Raw genomic sequence first — 20,303 nt, forward strand, 5'->3', positions numbered from 1 at the left:
AGTGTCCTTCCAAACAATAAAAATGTCATCAAGATAGCAAACATACAGTGTCAGTATTGTAAATTTATCCACATGGGCGCGGATTATATGTTGTTCATGTGGATAATGTCTGCATGTTCAGAATTTTCCACTGCATGACTTTAAGTTTGTTGTTATCCAAAAGGTAGCAAGGGATATTCAGGGAGGTTCTTTGTGATTATTTTTGGAAAGATAGGAGCTCTGCTGGCAGTTATGAATGCTTGTAACTGGCCAGGTCTAAATGAGCACTTTTCTATCAGCTCAATATTGAGGCTAAAAGCACTGGAAAGGTAGGTGATTGCTTTGGGGCCTAATTTTTATGCACACATCTTTTATTCGTCCATACTGCTCGGATGTGTTTTTATATTTTACTGTTTATTTTTGTCTATGTATACACACACACACACACACACACACACACACACACATATATATATATATATATATATATATATATATATATATATATATGGATTCCTATTACAAGAACAAAAGTTCACTACTTCGAACTTGTAATAGAAAGTCTCACTTCTGCGAAAGTTCACTTTAACTAAAGTGAACTTTTGCGTAAGTGCACTTCACCGAAAACACCGCATCACAGTGGAGGACATAAAAAACAAGCTATGTCTTCCACTATGGTGCGATAGTCATGGACCTTAGGGTTAGGGCACGGGTTAGGGTAAGGGGATACTTAGTAAAGCTAACCCATGCCCTATCCTTAAGGTTCGTGACTTTCGCACCATAGTGGAGGACACTGCTATGTCCTTCACTGTGCTGTAGTCGTCACGGACCTTAGGGTTAGGGCACGGGTCATGGTAAGGGGATATCCCCTTACTATGACCTGTGCCCTAACCCTAAGGTCCGTGAGTACTGCACGGAAGTTCAGTACAACACTCATTCGTTGTACTGAACTTCGCGTAAGTGCACTTTTGATTAAGTGCACTTTCTCTGCAGTGAGCATTCCATGCACTATTTTGAATTAGTGAAAATTCGATCTAGTGTTTGGAACCCATAGATATATATATATACTTTTTAGATAACTGGATTGTTTTTATTACTTGTGCTGTAAATATATATTGGACGGCTGGATTTACTATGTTGGGGGGGGGGGGGCTGTGTTGTAATGCATTTTTTTCATCTCTCTTTAAGTTGGATGAGGGCAGGTGATCATGTGATCTTTTAAACATTTAAGAGGGAGGACTGAGATGTTTGGTTTGTCTGAGGAAGTTTCCATGCCTTTTTTTTTGTTTTTGGAAATGGAAGTGCAAACCTTTTATTTAATAAAGTGTTTCAAGTGTATGGTAGATTAGTTATTCTTCTGTTGGGCTACGCTAGTGTGGGATTTTTATTATCATTTATTTCATATCCTGAAAAGACCAAAACTGACTCAAATTATTCTATAACACAGAGATATCCTATTCTGAATGAATCAACAACAAAATAATATAATTTCCAAATAAAGCTAAATTTTCTTTTTCACTATAACAGATACAGCCTTGAATTTGAGATATTTATTTTCTTTGCTGGCTCTAAATATAAAGCAAATATCAAAAGAGAAAGAAGATACTCCTGTCTTGTTCCACTGTTCAAACACAGCTTGTTGGACAGCAACCCTCCCATATTAATTCTTGCCTCTCACCCATAACAAATCCTCTTAAGCCTATTTTATCAGGGAACACAAATGCTGAGATTGCCTTACTCAAACTCCCATTTGACACTATGGAATGCTGTCTTTGCATCAAGACCCACCAACAATAGTGGCATTTTTTACACTCTACTTACCTCTTGTTCATCATCATTGTACTGTTAATGTTTCAAATTACTGACTCCACTCCACAAAGCTACACTGATCCATATTTATCAATTTTGGCAACACCTTTGCCATTCTTTTAGCTGGTGTAAACAAACACTTCATAACCATGGCTTAAATCTGAAATGGGTCTATATAGGTTCACAGGTTGGTACTGGGCTATCTGCCCGAAGGCATATATTAGCCCAGCCACGTTGTGCGGTATTCACCGCACCTTTAGTAGTTCCCTAGACCTACTAGCAGCTAGTACCCTTGGCCCCTATCTAGTAGTGCTGTTGGTGTGATCCCCGGTGTGAACTTTCTGTTACCCATCCACTCATCAAGGTTCCTCTTGATGAGTGATAGTGAGGGGCTCTGTCTTATGCAGATCGGGACCCTGTTCCATAGTAAGAGAAGTCTCTGCGAAGGGAATCTATCCCTCCAGCATGTTCTATTCATTGTTGTGTTGAGGTTTATATCCCTAGAGCGTGTAGCCCGAGTAGATTTGGTTTTGCTAAGATGGAGCATGCTCAACAATTCTGGGTTGGACATGACTGTACGTTAGACAGAGATCGCCTCTGAGAAAGCGGTATGCAACAGAGAACAGTCTTGGCTTTTTCAATCGTGCTGAATAGGGCAACTGTTTGAGGCCAGTAATCCTCTTGGTTAGGTACCTTTGTGGTCTCTCCAGCTGCTGGAGATGGCTAGCCAGGTACATTCCAATTGGTGCATTGTACTCAATAATGGGTCTGATGAGGGAAGAGTAGAGGGGCACCATTACATCCTTAGATCTTGATGCGAACCCTTTCGTGATCAGATGGGTCACATAGAAGGATTTTCTAACCACTTTGGCAACATGGTTATCAAAGGAAAGCTGACTATCTACTTGGGTCCCTAGATCCCTTATTTCTTCTTCAGATTTCAGGGAATTACCTCCTATGTTGTAGTTTGCGGGTACTCTGTTTTTTCCAAAGGGGATTACTACGCATTTTTTTTGCATTTAGCTTGAGACCATGGCTTTGACACCATGCATCAGTCTCATTTAGGCCCTTCTGGAGGATCTCCATGTCGGCCAGAGACTCTATCATAGCACCCAGTTTGCAGTCGTCCGCAAACTTAGTCAGCCACAGCCCTTCCGTGCTTGCCTGTACTTCTGAGAAGTATATGCCAAACAGGAGGGGCCCCAGGACAGAGCCCTGAGGCACACCACTCGTTACTGGTCTGGATTCGGACATAGATACCGCTACTCTTGCTTTATGGGATCTGTCTGAGAGCCAGTTTGCGATCCATCTTGTGACATAAGGGTTTATGCCCAGGCTGGTGAGCTTATCAATAATACCTGAATGGGGAATGGTGTCAAATGCTTTAGAAAGGTCAAGGTAAGCCGTGTGTACCTCCTTTCCCTTATCTATAGCCTGAGTAACTGTCTCTAAGAAATCCACCAGGTTCAGGAGGCATGATCTGCCCTTGACGAAGCCGAACGGTGTGGGGTCCAGCGACTGGAGGTTCCCATCTCTCCATTTATGAGTTCTATAATGATTCGCTCCATAGCCTTACAGATCAGACTGGTCAGGCTTACTGGTCGGTAGTTCCCAGGGTCAGTTGTGGCCCCACCCTTGTGTAGTGGGACCACCATTGCCGTGCGCCATTCTATGGGCACATATCCTGTGGAGAGGCTGAGACTGAACAGGGTATTAAGATGCGGGGTTAATTCCTTTTGGAACTCGCATATGACACAGCCTGGGACACCATCTAGTCCCATGGAGGCAGTGTTTTTAGCTTTAGATAGAGCCTTGTTAACCAACGTATCAGTAATAATTGGATGTACACAATCCCCTAGAATGGTAATAGGCCCTGTAGGTAGTGGGGGTGGGGAATTTGCACTGAACCTGTCAGCCAAGATGTTGGCAATGTCAGAAGGGTCAGTGTATTTTGTTCCATTTTGCACTAGCTCAGAACAGACCTGAGCGTTGCCATTTAGGTTTTTGACGTAGCCATAGAAGGCCTTATGGTTATCCTTGGCAACTTTCTTTTCAAAATTAGCTTTAGTTGACTTGATGAGGGCCCTCAATGTCTTACTAATACTGATCAGGGATGATTTTTCTACTTGAGATTTGGCCTTTTTTTGTAAAGTTTGCTTATGGCTAGGGTCCACCAGACTGGTTTCTTCTTGCTTGAGGAAGGAGTCTTGGTTTTATTTGGGATAGCACGGTCCATGCAATCCTGAAGATGCATATTGAGTGCCTTGGTGTAGGATTCCGCATCCTGGATATCATTATCCTTCTGCAAGGGAATAGTGAAGCTTTCCACTTCGGATGCAAGTAGTTTGAAGTTTGTTTTGGAAAGGTTTTTGACTATGGTTTCTTTGATTGGGGGAGGTGGAGGAGTGAGGATGTCCAGGGTTATCAGTTTGTGGTCGGATCTGACCAAGGAGTGGGTGATAACGGGTGTGGTACAATGGGCGCCCATATTTGTGATGATTAAATCCAATATGTTGTCCCCTCTAGTGGGGGAACATATTAGTTGTTCAAGGTCATTTGAATTTATAAATTCTATGAATTGCTGAGCATAGGAGTTGGAACATTGGTAGTTCGCCCAGTCTATACCAGGATAGTTGAAATCACCCAAGATTATGGTGTTGGGTAGGACCTTTATATTTTCCAATATCTCAAGGACTGCAGAGTGAGCATCTTGGGACATAGTGGGCGATCTATAACCGGCTACGACTTGAAATGTGGTTTTGCCTGCTGATAGTTGCGCATGAATGATCTCTGGGGCATCATGCTGCGCTACTAACCTGGAGATATGGGTATCCTTGATGAATATGGATACACCTCCGCCCTTTGTACTGCGATCCGGTAACTGAGGCCGGAAGGTATGATATGAATTGTAACCTGGCAGTGCTGGGGTGCTCTCTTGAGCCTTGAACCAGGTTTCCGTCACTGCACAAACATCGATTTTTTCCATGCTGAGGAGAGCCTCGAGTGTGCGCATTTTGAGGTTGAGACTTCTGGCGTTGAGTAGCATTACCCTTAGTTTTTGGTTACCTGTGCTGGTTGCGGTGGTTGGTTTGTCCTTTGAGCCTTACCTAAAACAGGCACTATGGGGACGGCAAGAGCCTTGGCCAGTATTCGAAAACCTAGGGGTGACAGGTGCAAAACAGCGAGGCTTGTCTATCATGTCATCCCAGGCAGACAGACACTGGATCCCCTTAGAATGACACCAGAAGCTTAGCCAATTGTTGAAATTAATTTTGTCTTTGTATTGTGGTATCATTCTAGGTGAAGGTAGTATGCTACTCAAGGTCAGGGTCATACCAGCTTGGGCTACATGATCAGAGAGCTCCTCAATGTCTTTTTTCATGTAGTCCAGGGAGGTACGTCTTAGATCATTCATACCAACATGTACAATGACAGCGTCATACTTGTACTTGTTCTGGAGTGACCTAAGTGCCTGTGTTATGTGGCGGATCCGAGCACCCGACAGGCAGCTGACCGTAACATTCTCCTTGTTCAGCCTGGTGAGTGGAACATCCGTGTGCCTTACTATAGAGTCTCCTATTACTAGCGTGTTAGCTATGGTGTTTTGCCTTAAGGGCTGTTGTGAGGCACACTGCTGAGGTGAATTATGTGTTTTCTGGCTTGTGTTTGGGGGTGCAGGTTGCTTGCTTGTCTGCTTTGGAGGGCACTGTTTCTTTGAATATGAAGCTGAGTCTCAAGGATCTTTGCCCACTTTGGGTAATACAGCCACCACAGCTTTCTTCCAAGATGTCGGTAACATTCCCTTTTAAAATATTGTTAAACAAAACCTACTAGCTCTTTACAATATTCTTTCCTCACAATTTCCAAACCTCCACAAGAACACCATCTGTTCCTGGAGACTTCCCTATCGACTGGTTATAAATTACTCATTTTTTTTTGTCTTAGCAAGCAATTGTTGAGCCTCATCAATCTCGGCATAACTAAGTCATCATAAATATTTTCATTTGTGGCTTTTCTTGGTTTCTACATTTCTGTCTTATATCTCTAATGATGGATCTCTGCTTATTTTTCATGTTACAGACTCTCTACAATTGGCAACATCTCTTTCTATGTCTTTTGCTTAAGTCATTGCACAAAAAGTTTTTGTGCAATGGAGTTATAAAAAACAGCTGCTTAAGAGCAACCTTTCTAATCTCAAGTATACTATCAAAATACTCCCTTATTTTCCCTTTAGCACTTTTCAGTTGCTTCTCTTCTTGTTCTGTGAGATTCCCATTATCCGTCAGTACTTTCTCAACCCCACTAAATACTTCCTATTCTATTTTTCTCTCTCTCTTATTCCTATCATGTTTTTAAACTCTATTTTCATTTTATCCCACTCAGTAGCTAGCCCTATGAAGAAATTTCTATCTTCCCTAATAACTCTCAAATCATTTCTAATACCTTTTCCTTAAATTCCTCTCCCTTTACCAGGTAAGTGGGAAAGAGGAAATGTTTCATTTTTACTTAATTATCCTGCATCTTTAACATAGTTTTTATTGGTGCATGACTGGAAACAGTCATTGGAGACATATCAAAGCTTTCAATTAAACACATACCCTAGTGGGAATAAAATTTTATATTCTGTCTATCCCCGTTATTATACTTGAGGAATAAAATGTAAATCCAGTTTGAGTTCTTACTACTGAAGTTACTGCTTCCATACAAAACAAGCTCATACATTTCTGGAAAAATCTACTAACTGTTACATTTCCCATTCTTGGTCTCCTTGAAACATCTTCACTATTGAAAATTGGGTTCTAATCCCCACTCATAAATAACATTTCCTGCTGAAAGCTGACTATTTCTCCCAAAAGTTTCTTAAGCTCTATAATACCAATTCTATGTAGCTATAAGTACACGAGTATAATCCTCCTTCCCTGCCAATAGACCATTACAACAGATATGTAGTTACCTTTTTTCCTTATCAATCACTAAGACAGCCCCACTAGCAAGTGATATTGTTGCTCCCCTTTTCCTTTGTTTCTGATAGTCTGCTGAATGTCCACCCTGAAAATCTTTTCTTTGTCAAATGTACATGTTCTTTCCTATCCAAATGTGTCTCCTGCAACATTGCTATTTGCACCCTAAAACGCTTAATATAATTCAGTAATATTTGTTTTCTCTACACCTGTAAGGTCATTTACATTCCATGAAAATATGGATAGAGTAGGTATTATGAGGAAAAAGCTACATAACCTATTCTATATGGCAGTGCTTTTGAATGCACATTTCCAAATTTTAATTTATATGAGGACCTTAATGTTTGTCAGGCTGATCTATTATGTTCCTGCTTCTGCTCCTCCTCATTTGAACCGATATATTTTCAGAAATGTTGCTTCAATGAAAAACATTCAAATAAAAAGTAAATAGGTTTTGATTTTTCAGAGCCCTCAGCCCCCTTTAACTTAGAGCAAGCATGCAAAATCATGTACATTTTCAAAAAAATGTTTACCTTTCCAGATGTCAGTAACTGCTCCAAATCGATGGTTTCACCCACTGGCATTACCAAATCTAAAGCTAATGTCAGACATGCTAAAGTGCATGCTACAGCCTGTACTCCCATATACACTAATTGCTATCTGTTTTTTTTTTTTTTTTAATACAACTCCTGCTCCCAGATGTGGAAAAAAACATGTATGCTTGTAGTAAACATCCTCTTTTAGCCATTAGAAAAAAGGTGCACTGGTTATCTTTAAATAACAATACTAAATTTCCTATTGCTATATTGAATGCATTAAGGTACTAACACTGCTGGGAGGCAACTATTTGTATAATGTGTTTAGTTACCACAGTTTAAAACTTCACTGCTTCTCACTGAACGGCTCCCAGTGTACCAGAAATGTTAGTTCTACTGTACTTTGTACACTCACAAATCCGACAGTGTTCAGACCTCTCATGATTAATTGCTTGCAACTGCATACTTTTCATCTCAAAATAAAAACAGTGACTGACTTTGCAGATGCAGGAAAGAAAAAATAATGATTTTACAAATAAAAAAGACAAAACTAGCATTTCCATGCCTTTCATAATTTTATCTTATTTTTTGACACTATCTGCTTACATAAAACCTTACCTCTAGCTTATGCCATGGATATTACTCTAGATATCTACATATATAAAAATAGGAAACTATCATCTTAGTTCTTCATATACTGTGACCCATACACTGTTACATCCCTCATGCTAAAAGCCCCAAAGCACATTATATTAACCTTATCTTGTTTCTGTCTAGCTTTTTTAATGTTGTTACTGCGTAAACCCTGGATACCGTACAACTAATAAAAGTACTTTTTTGCTTAGTTTCTTTAACATACACAGCTGTCACATTTAAGTCACCCCAACTCACATTCAAATTACCCCTAAATACACAAATTCTACAAGACAGCTTTATAATACATCATGGAGTTTACATCAATAATTTTTATACAAATATTAGTAAGAACAAAACCTGTTTCACTTGCATTTACTGCTTCAGTTCATTCAGTGTCCTTTTAAACATTAATGACGTAAAGTGGGGTATATGCTTTACAGTCCACCCACCGGTTTAACACAGTCAATAAAATTAAACTCTTTCTTCAGTCATGTCTAGCAAAGCCACAGTTCATATGCCAATATCTATATTTAATATGAATGTTGCTTTATAGTCACCCATTTATTTAATCATTTTCCCAATGCTGGTGATTTTCTTCTTGATACTCTCCATCTCCTCACACCAGCCTCTGGTTCAAGTCCATGGTACTTCCTGGCTCTTCTAGCCAGCTTCTATGTTTTTTCAGTCACTCAAGCTTTTTCCACTTGGATCAATGGAAAAGATTTCACTGACAAACTATCTCTATGGGCTTTACTACTTTCGGAAGAATGAGAAGCAGAGCCTCCTTCTGATTGCTAGCTCACTCTTTCCTGGATTAACTTTTTTATTTCCTCCTTAGCCCATTTTTCATTGAAAAATGTATTTGATTTTCCAGGAAAAAAATCACATTTTGAAGAAACCTGGAGACAACTTGAATCTCATACCTGCTTCACAACGCTCACTGATTGCTGGGATAAACTCACTTCTCTTACACTTGGTATACAGTAAGCAATAAAAGTTATGCCCTCCGCTGTCCCCAGTATTTAATACTTCCCACTTTCTGCCACAGTTTTGTCAGGAGCAACTCTTTCTGTTGATATGAGCTCATCTTGCTAATATAGGTCTTTGCTGCTTTCTCGTGGCAAAGTTTAGAGCATACACACAGTGTGCCCCCTCAATTCATAAATACTTCTGTGGAACACCAGGCCAGTTGTTTATTTCTACTTTCAAAAAATTAATGCACATTTTCTTCCTTCCAGTTTCTCTGGCACAAAAAAGATCCCAAGTTTTCTTTGCATGCGCTGTCTTTTAACTCTACGCTCTTCTTGAGAAGCCACATGCTCAGCCAGTGTTTTTTTTTCTTCAAAATCTGATTTTTGCAGCTGAATTAACTCATCTGAATAGCTAGTTAAAGCTTCTTACACTTCTTGCAGCCATTTGTTATTTGATGTTAATTATTCTCCTCAGTATTTCACTTATTTTAAACAACTCTCATGTACCAAAGCAGGAACTTGAAGTGCTTCTTGCTGAACAGCTGTAAGTTTCTCCACCACTGGAACTTTTTCTTCCCCTTTTCCGGTTGAGTTCCTCTTATTTTCTCTAAATTTTGTATTTTCTGATATCAAGGCAATGTCCTTAATTGCCAGGAACTGATTTTTCCTCAAATGACTAACTTTAACTGGTTAGTTCTCACAGTTGTAATTTTCACTCTAGGAAAGCTCCAATCAATCTGTTGATCAGTGTGCAGCCATCTTGGAAATCCTTAAAAGAACTAGTCTAGATATTAACTACATGCTCCCAAGATTTTCACAGATGGACATTAACCAAAATAATGCTGTCAAATGTGCATGCAATTGTAAAGCTAATCAGTCTAATACAGCAATTGCCGCCCATTAATTTAATAGAAATCAGTTCCCCTTCATACAAAACAATTACCAAAAAAAATATTCTAATGTTAATGAATGCATTTATAAAATCACCATAGCAACCTTTAGACTGCTGTCATATTGAAGAATGACAGCGCAATCTCCATTGATGTACAAGATACAGAATTGGAAAGCATCACACACTAATCCTAATGGAAGTGCTGAAGACAAAAATACAACATTTACATTGAATAAAACATCAAGCTACTTTCCATTTCTACTACTGAAGAAGCACCTACCAAATGTACTGTTTCCGGTTCAGTCGACAGAACATTATGAATCCGTTGACACACTTTTTCTTAAGATGAAATGGGCAATGCTGTTTTTGCAAACGTTTGAGGTGCTGAAAAATATGTTTGGGTCGTCGAACTTTCTTGCTGCTTGAAGGAGTGGGAAGCTTCTCTCTACTGGAAGGAGTCCATGTGCTGCCACTGCTCTCATCATCAACTGATGACACCACGTGATCTTTCTCATTATCTACCTCCTGCAGCAAGACAAATACAGGCAAAAATGAGTCATACACCTGTTACTTTCAAAGATTACTCTGAGTCTATTAAGCCCACTTAGATTGTTCACTTTCATACATAAAGGAACAGCTGCAGACCTTTTTCAACTAATATCTTTTTTCCTACCCACATAATTACACAAGCCACTTTGTCATGTATTTTTGAATCTGTACTATCTGTGTGTAGCAACTTTGTCAGTAAATTTGTTATATGATAACCTGGAAAAAAATTGACATTACATCTGAACTTTTTTTTAAATTATCACTTAAGACACATGCACACATACATTAATACTAAAGAAAATAAACCACATTAACATTCTCCTCATTCACATACATCATAAATCACATTAGTTTTCTTTATAGCTGTCATCAGTTCAGCATTACTTCAATTGCTCTATTTCCTGCCATCCCCTATACCTCACACCCCTTCCTAAATATTATTCTGCATGCATTGTTCCCACAAATTACATTTATTTCTATGTAATTTGTTCCTTCTCTTTTCGAAAGCTCCATCTTCCAGTCCTTTTATCTCTATCACAATTCTGAATACTTCAAATGCAATAAAAAGCAAAAAACACTGAACCAGATGTTTGAATGAACCTTTAATCCACAGGTTGAGCAATTTTGCTCCTCTTAGTAGCAGAACTAAATCAGAAACATAGCAGCTATTTTGTTACAAGGTTTAAATAGGCTCAAAGGCACCAAAACTCTAAGCATTTAAAGGTAAACCGCACACACAAAAAATTGCAAACTTATAAAAGCATTATACATACCAAAAACATCACAGTAATGTTTTTAACTTTATGTTATATAAACCTTATAACAAAATGGCTGCCATGTTTCTGACGAAGTTCTGCTACTAAGAGGAATGAAAGCGCTCAAACTGTGGATTAAAGGTCCTTTAAAAATCTGGTTCAGCATGTTTTACTTTTTATTGTTTCAATTCAAATGGTGTTTGGGTGGCTATTGGTTAATGAATACGTCAAATGCGGTTAGTTTAAACTTTGATTTCTATTTTCTAGTAATCATTTTTGGCAACCAACAGAATTAACCTTAATAAGGCCTTACTATCGTTTCTATGTGCCACCTACTGAGTGACTTTGCAGAAGGTGGTAGAATGTCACTGATCCCCTGTTCTTTGCTACTGCAACCCCTTTCTTAGCCTCTTTGTTAGCCAATCAATATTCCTTCCTAACCTGGTTTGTATTTTGTATCTCCCTCTTTTTCCTGCACTCCTTCTTTCTTTTGATGACTTCCTGGACTTGTGCATTCCACCACCAGCTTTCCTTATGTACCTTATTTCCATATCCATTTCGGCCACATTATCTGTTCTGTAGTCCTCACACATGTTTTGAGCCACGCCCATTCATTCAATTCCACATATTTCCTCCTCTTCTTGGGATGCTAGATCCCTGAGTAATTCCTTGAACTATTGTAGTTTCTCTCCAGTCATCTTCCACGTCTTCAGCCTGGTCTCTGTTGACGTTACAGCCTTCTCTTACCAGTGTTTGCAGATGATTATGGCAACCAGTGGCATATGTTGTGGGGTGAATGTCTCACTGGGGATGAATTTGCAATCACTGATTCTACTCCAGTGTTCTTTCCTTAATAGGAGGAAGTCTACCTGAATTGCATCTTGGCCACTCTTGTATGTGATCTTGTGACTGTCTCTTTCTGAACCATGTGTTGGCTGCTAACAAACCATTTGCCAGACAGAAATTTAGAAAGGCCTCTCATTTATTCATGTTACTCCACCCATGTTGACCCAGGCAGTCCTTGTATCCTGTTCTGTCTATTTCGATATGTGCATTCAAGTCATCCATTATCACTACTAATTCATGTTGTCCTGCTTAATCTAGTAGGTCCTGCAACTGATATCTGAATGTACTTTTCTGTTCATTGTCACAACCGTGCTGTGGGGTACAGGCTGAGATTATGAATACTGTCCTATTGAAGAAATGTATCTCTTTCTTTTCTGAAGAAATATCAAGCAGAGGTCTTTATTTTGCCTCTGAAGAAATGTCACTGAAGAAAATGTCCAAAAGTAGACCAGACAAACTCCGTACTACTGTATCTATTATACTTTATTTGTCTCAGAACAAATTCTTGCCAAAAGGTTAATTCTGTCAGAGCTATTTCAATTCTATTATAACACAGCTAGACAGAAGAATAGACTAAAGCACACACAGTCTAAAACGTCACCCCCGAATGAAACATACTGTCTAACAGTTTATATACTCTTTTTAACCAATGTTATTTTTAATATCCTTGTGACGTGTTCTGGTTTCTGTCTGTGTCATGAAAAAGTCCATGGTTATTTCATGCCCTTTTTTGGTTCTCGCTGTATCTGAAGACTTCACAAAAGTCTCTCCACATCATCTTTGCATCACTTGACCTGTCTGCATTTTATTTATTTATTTCTGCATCTGAAAGCCAAGAAAGGCAACTTCCTTGTTTTCTATAACAGGATGCGTTTACAGTATTACTCACAACTATATGTTATTAATATCTAAGCTGAACATAACTGTTCTTGCAAAGCAAGCATATTATTCTGAAAACTGTTGTTTGGCCTTGCACATTTCCTTTCACTGTACACACAGTATATTGGGGAAAAGTATTTTAATTTACACAATATCTATCAATTCCCACTTTTTTTATTTAAGACCCATGAAAATTGTAAGACAATTTACAACAGAATATGATCTTTAGTACTTTGAATCCCTTGGTCTGTTGTAACATACGAATCCCTTGCATTCAATGCTATCTCTTTAAAGAATGTTACATTACCAACAACTGTTACTTGATTAATACTTTTATTAACACAAATCTTATAATGACGATAAGAGCAATTAATGCAGAAGTTGTAGTACCCCACCACAGACACATAGCCATTATTACTTATCTATTTTTAACTGTTTTTATGCTTCCTTAAACAAGTTGTCAGTCTTGCAGTTACACACAAGCATTTTAAAATCTTGTCAAGTTAACCCTTGCCTTACAAGGCAAAACCTTGTATTAGAAACAAGCATATTTCTTTTGCACTGCATGATTTTATTATTGCTTTGGGAAAAGAATATTTAAAAAAAAAGCAATTTACAGGAAAATGTGATCCTCTGTACTTAATAGCTTTTCTTCATTGTTAACAACAGTTACTTGTTTGACAGTTTTATAACACATTTGCTCTGTTATATCTGACTTAACTTTTCATATTGCCTTAGTGGCACTATACCAGTGAAAATTCAGTTTCTGAAATAACACCATTTCCTATGTCCAGCTGTTTTAAAATCTTTCCCTATTTTTTATCATGAACCTCCCCCTTTTTCCTGGTGATTTTTTACCATGTCCTCTGGTAATGCGTGAGTAATTTTCATTATTGGAACTGCATACTCTACGTAACAGAATTTCTTCTCTTTTATTTCTTCCTTAAACTAAGTATTATGTGTTAACTCCCATGCTGTTTTTATTTTATAGTCAAGCTTTTTCCCATGACCATAGTTATTTTGAAAACAGTATTCCTTTTCCTATTTTTATCAACTGTAAATGTTTTTTTTTATGGCTGATTGTTTTACAACTCTACTTTTATAAGATTTTTTTAAACATAAAACGTGTATGTGTAACCTCTATAAGGACTGCATATAATGGCATTTTCCCCTCTGTAAGGAATGTGGCTAAAAACCCAACAATTTGACTTGTCACATGCCTTTGCAAACAAATTTTGCATGTCCAAAATATATTGAAATCAGGTATCCAATCATGATGTCACTGTTCGCATGACTTATTATATCTGAGTATCTCTCCCCATTTTTTCTTTGCAACTGTTTTATTTGCATAGATTGCCTTGTTTTGTTTATAGATTGCTATTATAGAAACAAATTTAAACTTTTGTAAGACTTACTGTACTGATACTGTTTGACTATTATTAACTTACACTGATTTTTATGAACCAACATGGTGTGCTGCTTTTGCTTGGATTTTTATTAGTTGAAAAATGCTATTTGTCTAAGTTTAATGACTCTGTACTTTACTACCTGTATATATTGCTGTGTATTATTACCCAGATGGCAGTTACACCAGTTTGACTGTTTTTGCTTTACTAGTTTATTTATAAGACTGTTTGCTGTTATATTTTATGTAATACATTGTTTTGAAAATATGACATTACAGTCACTTTTTTACCATTATTGGTCCTGTTTGCTGTATGCATAAGCTGCCTTTGGAGACATACTGTACTGTTAATGTGGGGGGGGGGGGTGACCCTCTCGTTACTATAGACCTTTTTGTCATTTAGGATTTGTCATAGGTACTGCCTTAAATGTTACTCTATTTTCAGACGTAGATGTGGACTTACATACCTAACATTTAATTGCATTGTTTAATTTTGCATATACCATTTATGTATTTATTGTATTTGTATTAACTTTAACTTTACACTGTATCTGTATTAACTTTACTTTAAATCTGTATGGCTGTAGGTTATTGTCTGTGTTTGAATTTGTCCTGGCTTATTAAACCAGTAAACTATTTTTCTGTATTTTACTGCCCCCGTTGTTTAATTAATTAACATTGAGTTTTGTATACTAATATTGTCTTCCATTGCTTTAAAAGATCCCTGTATTTTGCTGCCAACTGATAACCTGTATTTTGTTAATGTATTGCTTTAATGCCTATTGCCTGCCATGATCTGGTATTTCATAGGGTATACTTTATTTTGTATGTATCCCTCTGTGTTTGTTCCTGTGACTGATTGTCCCTTAATGTATTTTTTTTATCTTGATTTCTTTCCCTATTTTTGGGTTTGAATAAGCACTGTTATAACTTGACCTATTTTCTTACAAGTAAAACATATCACCTGTTTTTCTGAACTTGGTTGGATATCTGTCTGTAACCCTGGTGGAGCAGAAGCTGCTCATGTTCCCCGTGTTTGTTTTTTATCAGACCATGTAGTACACCCCTTTCCTTTCACAACGTAGTCTGCAAGCTGTTTGTGTATATTTCCTATGTGCATCTGCTATAATGCGTACTTTTTCATCAGACCATGTATTCCATCCCCTTCCTTTCACCATGTAGTCTACAAGCTGTTTGTGTACATTTGCTATGTGCATCTGCAAGACTGCATACTTTTTTAAACTGCCTAGCACTCTGGCTTAATCTCTGAGTCTGTATCTGTCTGTCAGGCAGAAATTGATTTTAAAGCTGCATATGCATTTTGCAGAATGTCATTAGCTATCTGTTGGAATTGCTTTAACATAACATCTTGCCTGAATAAAACATTATTTTGTTTTTTTCTGTCATGCTATTTAGACCGTCGGTAAAACAGTTACGTGAGTCTAGACACTCACCTGTTTTAACTGCTTGGTTTGCTTTGCCATTTGCCAAAGCATTGACTGTAGCCTTTTCTGTATATATATTTTTTTATGTGCTTTGATTTTGACAATACTAAACTTTCCCTGTAATCATTTTGGGAATGACGGTTCATAACTCTCATACTGGAGCATGTTTTAGGGGGTTGCCAACACTGTTGATGATTCCCCTTTCCCCTTCTGACCCAAACTGGCATGTGTAAATGCAAAAAAAATTAAATAAAGCAGTATTTGAAATAGTCCACACAGTGTATGTCAACCATTGTTTATTGAAACAAAAGTATTATTATTATTTTTTTTTTTGTCTTGCCACTGAGGCAGAGTCTGTAATAAACAAGACTATTGATATATATCAGCAGGAGAAATAACTGTCATTTGTGCTGAACCCTGCCCAATGTAAACCTTGCTGGGCTTCTTTTAACTGTCTTGTCAGATTAACCCGTGTAGTTTGTGCCCTTAGTAAATGCTGTTGGGCTCTATCTGATTGTTACGTTAAACCAGAAATGTCATTATGTAAAGTCTGAATGCTATGCTGAGTCTGTTTCTCTAAATGGCATTACTGTCCCTTACTACTGTCTTTAGGGAAATTTAATATTAATAGCACAGTGTACTATGTTAGAACTTTTTGTGTTTGTGCATTTGCAATATTTACCATAAATAACATTTTTATGTAGTCTATTACATGACTGACAATAATTACATACACTTGTACTGTATGAGATTTAGGTGATTGCAGAAGGTACATTTAACTGCTGTATATGTGAAGAACTAACAACTCTAGAATCAAACAGATTGTTTATCAGAACAAGATATATCTTATGGTATGGCTTACATACTAGACTCCTGTGACAAGATAGACAGAAGTTAGGAAAGTTACTTCCACATGTACACTTTGTGTGTGTATTATAGGCATTTATACATTTACAAGTACAACTGTTATCTAATGTCTGAACATCAAACATTTCAGATTTACATTTCATGTCTAACACAGAAGGTTTAAACCATGTAAATTTATATATAGAATATTTGGGCACTGTAAAGTTAACTGTCTGTACTTGCATCCATGTTATAACTGTGAAGAAAGTACCGTAATTTAGGCAGAAGACAAGCAGGTGATCAGGCTGAAGTCAATCTGGAAAAGGACAGAGTTTCTCCACAGACAAACTGCAGGTGGTCCGACGCAGGACAGCTTCCACGGCGGTGCTCTGTGTCCACCAATGAAGTACTGGAACTGTTTCGCTGTTAAAGCACTGGAACGGTCAGTCTGTTGAACTAACGTAGTAAGTAGTAGGGATCTCTCTGTAATATTAACTGCTGGTAACAGATATATGGTCACAGCCACTGGCCCTGTCTCGTCACTGTAAAAATATATCTTTCTTTTTTAAAGAAAATGTCAAGCAGAGGTCTTTATTTCGCCTCTGAAGAAAATGCCCAAACGTAGACCAGACAAACTCCCTACTGCTGTATCTATTATTCTTTATTTGTCTCAGAACAAATTCTTGCCAAACAGTTAATTCTGTCAGAGCTATTTCAATTCTATTATAACACAGCTAGACAGATGAATAGACTAAAGCACACTTAGTTTAAAACGTCACCCCTGAATGAAACATACTGTCCAGTTTAAATACTCTTTTCAACCAATGTTATTTTTAATGTCCTTGTGACTTGTTCTTCTGGTTTCTGTCTGTGTCATGAAAAAGTCCATGGTTATTTCATGCTCTTTTTTGGTTCTCGCTGTATCTGAAGACTTCACAAAAGTCTCTCCACATCATCTTTGCATCACTTGACCTGTCTGCATTTTATTTATTTATTTCTGCATCTGAAAGCCAAGAAAGTCAACTTCCTTGCTTTCTATAACAGGATGCGTTTACAGTATTGCCCACAGCTATATGTTATTAATACCTAAGCTGAACATAACTGTTCTTGCAAAGCAAGCATATTATTTTGAAAACTGTTGTTTGGCCTTGCACATTTCCTTTCACTGTACACACAGTATATTGGGGAAAAGCATTTTAACTTACACAATATCTATCACTATAATTAGGCTGGAGTCTGATTGCCATGAGTCTGTCACTAATTCTGATGACATCCCTCACTGACTTCTGAAACCTCTCTCTCACATGATAATTCTCACACCATTTCTAGCCTGTCCTCCTCCTGAGTAGTAGACTCTGAATTCCAAGCCAAGTGGCTTTGCTGCAATGCCCTTACATCGTGTTTCTGGGTACACAGGACGTCCAGCCGTCTCTGTAACATCATGTCACCCACTTCTAAGCTCTCTCTCTTGTCAGTGAACCTACACCGAGTGTAGCAATTCTTAATTTGTGTTTGTTAGGCTGACTGGTTTTACACTGAGCTTTTGTTCAACACTGCTATGCTGGCTGGCCAGTAGTTATTGACCCAGGGTTGCTGGACTTTATGGAGTACACACATTGGCCAATAGGGTCAGATACATCCCTTCCACTATTAGCACTGGTCCCTGCACAGGTCAGAGTAGGCTGGGTCCTCAACCCACTTATCACTGACAAATACTCATGCCCATTTGGTAACATTAGTCAACATGACCAAATCACCTACAGCCATATTTTACACTGCAAAATGGTTAGCCCTGGCATGGAGTGCAGTCTGTAATTAGTGTTCTCCTATCTTGAGGATATTGCACATTACAGTAGATGCCCGGTGGTGGTGTTGCGGTAGCATTGTCGCCTCATAGTAAGACGTTGTCCTGTTCGATTCTCAGCTAAAGCATCTTCTGTGTGGAGACATGCGTGAATGGGCGTACTGGCAACTCGGTATGTAAAAATCTACTGCCAATCATTAGCGGACCGGAGTTCCGCTGTGGCGACCCCTAACCGGGAAAAGCCAAAAGATACAACAGTAGATGCCCAAAATGGTTGGCCTATAAAACTTTTCCCTTACAGCGTACCATGTAGAGTCTGTGCTGCTGCCCACAGCCGCATTCATTTGAGTTTGAAATGGAAACACTCAGCATGTTTTTTCAGAGGTGAGAGGAACCTCACAAAGACATAGAAAAGCATGCAAACATCAAACAGGCATTGGCCAGAGGTCAGGATCAAACCTTGTACCATGAGAGGCAAAGACCTTAAACTTTATGCCAGCTGGTCTCTACCAAAGACAGAGAGATAAAGAAGATAGACACTCTTCATAAGGGATGCCAACAACCTGCTTACCAGTCCACAGAACATTAAAGACATAGATGGAAGAAGTACTTGTTCCAGCAGCTTCTGAATGAAAAAAAAAACACACACACAGAAGCTGAACTGTCCCAGACACCGCCTAGGATGACAGAAGAAAAGGAGCCCACCCTAGAAGAAGAAAGAACAGTACTAAGGAGAATGGAATCAGGGAAAGCAGCAGGCTCAGATGAGGTCAAAACAGATATGATAAAGATGCTGAGTAACTCGGGAAAAATACCTCCTGAAGGTATTCATAGTGTGCAGAGAAAGACATATCCCAGATGAATGGAGAAAAAGCATACTCATGCCAATGTACAAGAATAAAGGGGACATCCACAACCATAGGCAGTACAGAGATATCAAAAACTCCTGTTACACAGCATGAAAGTTCTGGAGAGGGTGAATATGCAGAGTAGTAGAAAGTAAGATGGGAGATAAGTAGTTCAGATTCAGATCAGGATGCAGATCAACTGACTCAATGTTTGCTGTGAGCCAGACAGTTGAGAAGATAAGAGATGATAAAAGAGCCTAATTGGGGATTCCTAGATTTGGAGAAAGCATATGACCAAAGTCCCAAGAAAGCTGATTTGGACAGTCCTGCAGTGGTTCAAAGTCCCAGAAACACTGAAAGAATTACAGCACAAAGATCCAATGACTCAAGTAGGAACAATGTTCGGTCTTACACAGGGGTTCCTAGTGGGAGTGGGTATACACCTCTGAGCCAACCGCTGTTCATACTGTTGATGGATTGCATTAGTAAACAAGTCAGAGGGGAAAAATCAACAAATATGCTCTATGCAGACGATGTGGTAATACAGGCAGATTCTGAGCAAGAACTTCAGCAAAGGATATGGGAAAGGAATACAAAACTGAAGGCACATGAGATGAAACTAAATACTGATAAGACATTACTTTAAAAACAGCTAACAACTTTTTGAAGAAGCATGAAGGAATCTTTGTAAATTTCACTTGGAAAAGAATGTAAATAATCTCCAGGTCAATGGCCTTCAGCTGCAGACTTCTGGTCTCCCACTGACAGTATTTGCTAAAGAAAAAAGCCTAGTATCTTTGCAGATACAAGAAGTTTAGCATTCTTCATGGCTTCTCACTATTTTGTCTTATTTTTCAAGCCTATTTGCTTACAAAAAAAAAAAACTTGTTTACAGCTTAAGCTAAGGACATTAATCTATGCAACCACCCTTGTAAACAAAGGGGGAAATTCCCTTAATTCTACATATAACATAGTCATTGCATATTTACAATCCACCCCATCCCAGCATATTAACTTAAACTTGCTTCTGCCAGCCTTTCTTCCCTTGTTATACTGTAAAGCCTGTACTTCTTACAACTGAAAAAAAATATTTGTTTACTTTAATAACTAACACATACAACAGTCAATGAATATACTCCTTC

General features: G+C 38.3%; 1 protein-coding gene across 1 annotated transcript in view; it reads right to left on the reverse strand.

Annotated features, from left to right (window-relative positions):
* The window catches only part of MEIOSIN (meiosis initiator), a 1,029,307-nt gene that overhangs the window by 391,091 nt on the left and 617,913 nt on the right, over nucleotides 1-20,303 (reverse strand). Inside the window, exon 6 of the mRNA XM_044086822.1 lies at nucleotides 10,065-10,309. Coding sequence (XP_043942757.1) covers nucleotides 10,065-10,309 — 245 coding nt within the window. The remainder of the gene's footprint in view (nucleotides 1-10,064; nucleotides 10,310-20,303) is intronic.

This window comes from Protopterus annectens, chromosome 1.part0, assembly GCF_019279795.1.
Source record: "Protopterus annectens isolate FY-2018-M chromosome 1.part0, PAN1.0, whole genome shotgun sequence".
NCBI classification, from domain to species: domain Eukaryota; kingdom Metazoa; phylum Chordata; order Ceratodontiformes; family Protopteridae; genus Protopterus; species Protopterus annectens.